Here is an 8,087-nt window from a genome sequence, read left to right as displayed (position 1 = left end):
TGTCCATATGTCCTGAAAGAAAGAAACAACCTGTGAAGACGTGCTAGATACGGGTATTGTAGTAGTATACCAACATGTCAATTTTGACTTGCAATACTTTGAAATCAATACTCAGCTCATTTAGATTGCAATGAAAAGACTACTCTTGATCAAATTACTTCGATAAGCGGGGAAGAAAGGCGTGAAAGGTAATGAGTTGTGTGTCTTAATATGTATGTATATTTTGTTAAGCAAGTGTAACTGAATGTAGACAAATGTAATTGGAATGATGTTAACTATATAAGCTGTGTGTGTGTGTGTGTGTGTGTGTGTGTGTGTGTGTGTGTGTGTGTGTGTATATATATATATATATATATATATATATATATATATATATATATATATATATATAATCCAAAATGAGTAAAGTTAATCCACACAAGTATTAAATAATCAAAAATAACAGAAAGCCGAATCAAAACTCTACCGGTTTCATTATAATCTTCAGGAGTTATTACTCCTGAACTCCTGAAGATTATAATGAAACCGTTAGAGTTTTGATTCGGCTTTCTGTTATTTTTTATTATATATATATATATATATATATATATATATATATATATATATATATATATATATATATATATATATATATATATATATATTACGTTTTAATTTTTTTTCACTTCATAGTTTAGTGTTCTGTAGGTGTTAATGTAAAAAATGACCCCCCTTTGATCGAGAGGAAGTAAATAATATCACATTTTTTCTCATGTTAGCTTATCAAATTTTATCTTCTCTTATCTACCCACTGCCTCCAGGTTCTAGTACACAGCAGTTGCCACAATTGAGTATTTTTAAAGATATTTTCTTCCTTGTTGTAATATTCCACGTAGTAACCTGTTTATTTCGTATTGAATGCACATTAATGGAGGAGACGTTCATGCATGAATAATGAATATCAAACATGTATTCCAATTGAACAGAATACTAAACAGATTGGTAGAAAATATGAAGAACATGTATACAGAAAAACTTTAAGATGGTGTTTACTTTCAACAAATAAAACCTGTAAAAATTACAATTGACATTTTTATTTTTTTGTCATAAATTTCATTTTTTGATTACAAAAAACTTGAAACAGGTAAAACCCTCTAATTGCCTGTTTATTGCATTGTGCAATAATCTTTTGGCATTTGTAATAATACAAAGAGGATATCAATATTGTCTGATTTTATATTTGCTTTATCAAACGAGTTGCAATGGTGTATATATTCACGAGGCCTTCCGAGGGAATATATACACCATCTTTACGAGCTGCATAAAACAAATATAAAATTACACAATTATAGGTGTTTTATTTATTTCATATTTTGATTTGATTTATATTTCAAAGCTTTTGAGACAGCGTCTTAAATGATCTGACCTTGCGCAGTACAATTCAGTACGTCATTTTGGAGATAAATATAGCTGTTTTAATGTAAAGTTTCACTGAAATAGAGCTTAAAATAATTTTTATCTCTAAATATTTTTTCTTCGAACTCAATCACTTAAATGGAAATGATTTAAATAGTTAAAAGTTTGTAGGTTTGCAAAAAGTTGCGAATGCTCGATAGTCTACATGTATATTTACTCAAACGAGAAACATTTGTTAATGTTTGTAAAATAAAAAATAATTATGCGAAGTTTATATATTGATTAGGGAGGTATTTGTGGTAAAATGAAAGTTCTGGGAGGCATTTCTTCGGTAAGTCCTTGATAGCTAACATGATTTGCAGTTTTATTAACTATACACTTATGTCTTTTTCCTCACTTTTCAGTTTTAAATCTTCGATTCCATTTTAGATCAAGTTTTGAAAGTAGAAATAATTATGTGGAATAAACAGGAAAATCTTCCAAAACTAGGTCAACAACAATAAGGGCTTTATCAAAAATAGTTCGGACCGGAAGTATTACATAAAGCATCACCCGTTGATAAAGCAAAGGTTTATCACAAGGGCAGTATACACCACACGTATGTGATAAAATGAAGTATTTCCTTGAAACATATAGGTAACATATAGGTATAGAAACAAACAGTAATTGAAAAGTTGTATTTCGACCGCTTAAAACATGTTTACAGTCCAGGTAATTGTCTAACATCGCAACTGTTACAGCATATTGAAAAGGGTTGTCAGAATTAGACAGATGGCACTGATTGTTGAAATACTAGCACTGGACGCAGGACCTGAAAAAGAAAATCATCAGACTAACAGTTTTGTTGATACTTGGCGTCAAAGATATAAGCATTTATTTAAAAAATAACACATTATTAAACTTCTCGATTTAAAACATAAAAAATTAACAATACCATCTGGATGGAAAGGAATATTTTTTACAAAATTGTGCGAAAGAGAAATTGTTAAAGATGACGAAATATATATATAATTCATTAAAAAACCCAAATACGATAAAACCGTGATCGATTTATTTGCTGGCTTTATAATAATTTTTATTTTAATTTATAGAAAACCCTTTCTGTTACTTTAATAATTATGATGACGATAAAAATACGATAGAATTAAAGAGATAACATAATAAAAACATATAAATGGATATATTCAATGATGAGGGATATTGATTTCTTTACCGACAGTTTCCAACAACTTAGGCGTCAATCCACAACAGTTTTCTTTGCCTGAATGTCATGTGCAACTATAAATATCTAGTCTTTTAACATCAATATAAATGATTTGTGGATTTTGTCTTTAAAGCTGACATTAATTCATAAATACGCATTATTTTGTCATTCATGCTTCACTGCATTCAGGTATTTTATTTACGAAAGGACTTGTAGAAACGCGTTTTGAACAAAACTATAATACCCATTGCACTTGTAAGGAATATCCAATGTACGACGAAACAAAACATATTGAAATACAGGCACACATATGTAAAAAATCCTCGATAACTGTAGAAAGTTTCGGAAACAACACTTTCTGGCAGATCGTGCAATGACCGCATGGGTTTTAGAAACGAAGTGTTTTTGTAAAAGCTGATGAAAACGATGTTACGTTGTCAGTTTCTTGGATTAACTATCATTTATCTACTGTGTTGGATGTGTGGCGGTAGACTTGTTTATTTTATGTGTATTAATTAATATTTCAGTAATTGAATTGTATTTAATCAGCATATGTTTATGTGTATTAGTGTGCATATTGTTATTATAGTAATATTGTTCACGTATATCAAATTGTCGCACTCATTGTATAATTAACGTCATTTGTTAAATATGACGTCACAGTACGTCCCGGCCCGGGGTAGCCCGACGGTGTTTGTATGTTCTCCATATATTGTTGAGAAGCAGGATTTGAGAGAGTGGGGTGGAAAACATTTGAACAGTAAGCACTGTTATTGTTACGCTGTGCAAGTATTGTTGTAATATCTTAATAAACGGTTATAAAACTAGAATCGATTCCTGTGCTTAATTCGGGACTATACAGTACTGTATAACATTGGGCAACCGCCCGTTACAGATGAAGTGCCACCGCGGTCTTTAAAAAGATGAAAAGTGAAACGTTATGCACTCTGTATGGACGACACACGTGTTCGATATGCATGCGAAGTAAGTAAGGTAGCACTATCTGTGCAAAACAATACGGATACTATGGAAATTATTTCAAAATATAAATCATATTTAAGGTTTTATTGATGTAGTTATCTTTATTCCTTTTTTTCAAAACATTTTACTACAATGTGTAGTATTTAGAAGTCCATGCACCTCGATACGAGAGCAACCGACCGTAACTTTCTCGATCGGTATATATACCCCAGTGGCAGTTGAGGAGTAGTCGAAACTAATATGGTGACCATAAACTCAAATAATCCCATTTTGTCATGAGGAAGATTTTAGTATTCAATTTAAACAAAATTCATTATTATATCAATGATCTTTTAATATGTATACATATAATAGTGATATGGAGGCATATGGTTGTATAGGACACTTTGCTAAAGTAGATTAAAGTACATTCTAATCAAAATGCATTCACCTTTTTCATTTGTTTTTAAAATTTTACAGTAATTTACCCCCACAATTGCTTTACAATTTTTTTGAAAGGTGAAAATTGTTATAGCCCCAGCAGGATTCGAACTCATGACAATATGGAGGTGTCTTAAACCACTTAATGTCAGTATTAGAAAACGGTTAGGATGTCGTGAACCCTGACTTTGTGTAAAAAAAATTTTGTTAAAGTTATATTATCATACTGGCACAATGATATCAATGAACTAATCAAAAATGTTAACTTACAGTTCAATGGCATCTGTTGTCTTGCCTTGTCAATTAGATCTTGTAAACGTGCACCATTAACATCACAATGCTTTGCGGCGTTATTTAGACAATTAAGATAGTTTTGTAAAGACCTGAAAAAAATTGTAATGTAATGTTTGTAAATCACAATCAAAACCAGACTTCAAAGACAGTAATAATTGTCTAATGCGGTTAGTTAATATATATATATATATATATATATATATATATATATATATATATATATATATATATATATATATATATATATATATATATATATATATATATATAATTTAATTCTGGTTGTAACGTGGCATTTGATTGGATAGAAAAATTTAGTTTAATTTGTATAACCTGGTTTGCACGTCAAAAGACACGTCACAATGCACCAACGTACTAATTCACTTAACGTTACGTTTGAATTTTGAACAGATTTATATCATTTTTAGAAGTAAAACGGACTCAATTTGTACAGCAAATTCCAGAAAATTAAATTATAAGGAATGAACTCAATGTCTACCCAAGTTATACTCGTATAACCTGGGTTGGGGCAATTTACGCCTTTTTATAATCCGCTTCGCGGATTATAAAGCGTAAATTGCCCCAACCCAGGTTATACGAGTATAACTTGGGTAGACATTGAGTTCATTTCTTAAATATATATATATATATATATATATATATATATATATATATATATATATAAGGGTATAGAGGATAAGTGGAGTAAAAGTAATCGGTTGTTATGATGCTGTCTCTGTTTATCGCTAGAAGTATTAATTCTTACCTGCAAAGTATGTCTTCGTCAAGGGAAATTTTAATGTTGTGTTGACAAGCAGAAGTTTCAATTGCACATCTTTCATTAGTATATTGTGCCGAAACGTATACAGGGCCTGCAGAAGAAGGGTAGTAATACATTAAACCAACATTGTTGACCAGTGGTTTTTTTATAAGAATATAGAGAACTTAAGACAAAGAATTACTTTTTGTCACGTTAAAATGCATGTGTGTTCGGAATGTTTCTTTATCGTAACAAAGTATGTAGTATATCAAGAGGTACTCGCGACTTTCTTTGAGGCAAGTCCGAGATTTCTGCAGTTAATTAATCTTCAAATACGATTCACAATATGCAAAAGTATTGATTGTTTTTGGTTATATATCTTGTTAAAACATGAAAATATGATAAGTGTTTTTAACATATATCAATTATCTGTACTAAACCAATGATTCAACGCGCTAATATTTTCTGTTTAACCACTCTACTCTGGTTAGAAAAAATAAACACTGCATTGCTTAACTGAATGGGTATCTGTTTTGTATACAAACTTAGCATATGCCATATTTGAAAACATTTTGCATACAATAATGTAGCCTGTTTCACTAATGATACTATTACAAGGTCTCTGTCTGTCTGTCTGTCTGTCTGTCTCTCTGTCTCTCTCTCTCTCTCTCTGAGAGAGAGAGAGTTTATAGGGTTAAACTAGATCGATATAAACTATTAGATATTAAATGATTACGTGACCCAAAGAGAAGTATTGTACACTGCAATTAACTAACAAACAGGAACGGCGTATGTTGTTGTTTTTTTTTTGGAGAAGAAGAAAGGGAGAAAGAGTTCCATGATATATTATCCCTTATGCTGATTTGCTCTGATGAGAGCAACGACATTAGCTAAAATATATAACTCAGTTTTTTAAAAATGTTTTTGCAAATCAAATATACACGTATGTACACTTTTCACAAATGTTTCTGAAATTTGATAGTTCTTACAATCGATGCATAATTTGCGCGCTAATTAGATCAACAGGGTATCGAAATCTAATCGGTACAATTGGGATGTATGAAATTTGTTTTCTTGTTTGTTTTTTTAGTTGTTTTTTTATTAATTTTTATTGATTTATTTTATTATTTTTTTGGTTTTGAAAAAGGTCGATTTTTCAAGTGTTAATAGTTAAAAGAATGATGTATGAATAGTCATTTGATGTTGTAATAGTCAATAGAGAGGACCAAGTAGCTTGAAAACATGTCAAGAATTTACCACTATAAATATGTCCCTTTTTTCGCGCCCAATTTCATGTTTTTTGTGACGAGACCCGACAATTTTCCAGTCTTCCGTACAAAAATACTTTCTGTTGTCACATTAACTATTAAGATCTCAAAATTTCCACAAATTCCAGAAGCTTAAAATCAATAGAAGTTTACATTTTATATTCGATTACAAGTGGCTAGAAACTAGAAAACAGGCCATAAAATGAGACACTCTTTCCCGCGAAAATGAAAAGGTCAAATGAAACCGCGGGATTTAAATTTAGATGACAATGTCATTCACAAGGGTGATAACGCGCATAAAAAGATCCTTACCTTTATGGCTTAAGTCTATCAAAAACACAAAGAGGATTGTAGCGGTGAAAACCTTATCTAGAACAGACATTTCTTGAAGTTTGGTCGTTTTTGCTTGACAAGTGCTACTAGGTTAAAACCCTTACACCCGTATCTAGACATAAATACTTTAATAAAATACTTTATTGAGAACAGTTACACCCCTCTTGTCACTCAAATTGACGGATTTACCCAATGGGATATCATACTATCTAAGACATGATTTGTAAAGATAACTGATATTCAAAAACAACAACAGCTGAACAGTCTTCTCCTGTTTATTACACTGAGAAATTCCTGCACAACCAAAACAACAATATAACAAAGTAATGGGAACAAAATTATAGAGATACATGGGGATGCATAACACTGGTCCAGTAACTTTTGATCATCACATGACAGTTATTATAGAATATATATAGTCAAAGTTATATATTAAGGCTATATGAAATAAGACCCCCCCCCCCAAAAAAAAAGAAAGAAAAAGATTTAAATTTTCTTTTAGTAGGCTGACATAATAATTGTTTTATTATTTTTTTAATTTTTCAATTTAAAGTTCAAAAGTTAGGAGAGTGAGATTTATCATATGTGTATCTAAATGTACCAATTAAAACGAGGTTAATATGTTTTCAGTACTCTGTTTATGTTAATAAATCTATCACATTCTGTTCCAATATAGAATAAAAACTGGAAAATTCGAGGTGTTGATTTTATCTTTTTTTAAATTGTGAAATCACCATGTAGAAAGGCCAATACGATAAATGATGTTTTATACTATTGAATAAAATTTAATGCATAATATTATTATTCTCATTTCAGAAAATTTCAAAAAAGGGAGTAAGTCATAGCAAAAAGTCTTCCTTGCATTGCGACAAAAGTGGCCACGACCTACCAAATTAAAATGCCACTGGAATGCGTGCAATCTAGAAGATGTTCTGCATTTTTTTTATCCTACATTGCGTTTTGGATTTTTTTTTACTTTGTAAAAGGCACCCATAAAAAAATTTTATGATTGAAAATATCAGCAAGACAATATTATTCATTAACTAACAATTTACGTCCATGCATGATATTTATCGTAGATACACCAGAAGCGTTTATATTCGATAAGCATGAAAACGGCAATTTTTATGACTTTATATCAAAAGTATTACAATTGTAAAATTGCTAACACAATGAGACTTCAAATAAACTTATAGGATTATTATAATTGAAAATCACAAACTATTCCGTGCAAATATTAGTGTATGGAATATAGCAAATTATGTACACATGCCACCTTGGATTTGGCTTGTCAAATTGCAAAGAAGGACATTCATTACAGTAACTTACAACTTTCTTTAATGTGTTTGATATCGTAAGTAGAATTGGTAAATATCATAGAACACAAATTAATTAGATTTCACAATGACGATTAAGTTAAGTTACGTATCTG

The 8,087-nt window shown here is 30.4% G+C and overlaps 1 protein-coding gene across 1 annotated transcript; it reads right to left on the bottom strand.

Annotated features, from left to right (window-relative positions):
• Positions 1 to 1,195: 1,195 nt before the first annotated feature.
• Positions 1,196 to 6,764, bottom strand: LOC128157012 (uncharacterized). The gene is made up of 4 exons (XM_052819361.1): positions 6,635 to 6,764; positions 5,061 to 5,166; positions 4,271 to 4,383; positions 1,196 to 2,206 (listed from the first exon to the last, which is right to left on the bottom strand). The coding sequence occupies exons 1-4, from the start codon at positions 6,702 to 6,704 to the stop codon at positions 2,130 to 2,132; spliced, it is 366 nt and encodes a 121-aa protein (XP_052675321.1). The 5' UTR covers positions 6,705 to 6,764; the 3' UTR covers positions 1,196 to 2,129.
• Positions 6,765 to 8,087: the final 1,323 nt, after the last annotated feature.

Source organism: Crassostrea angulata, chromosome 7 (assembly GCF_025612915.1).
Source record: "Crassostrea angulata isolate pt1a10 chromosome 7, ASM2561291v2, whole genome shotgun sequence".
In the NCBI taxonomy this organism is placed as follows: Eukaryota; Metazoa; Mollusca; class Bivalvia; order Ostreida; family Ostreidae; genus Magallana; species Magallana angulata.
This window is presented reverse-complemented; position numbering and strand designations above follow the sequence as displayed.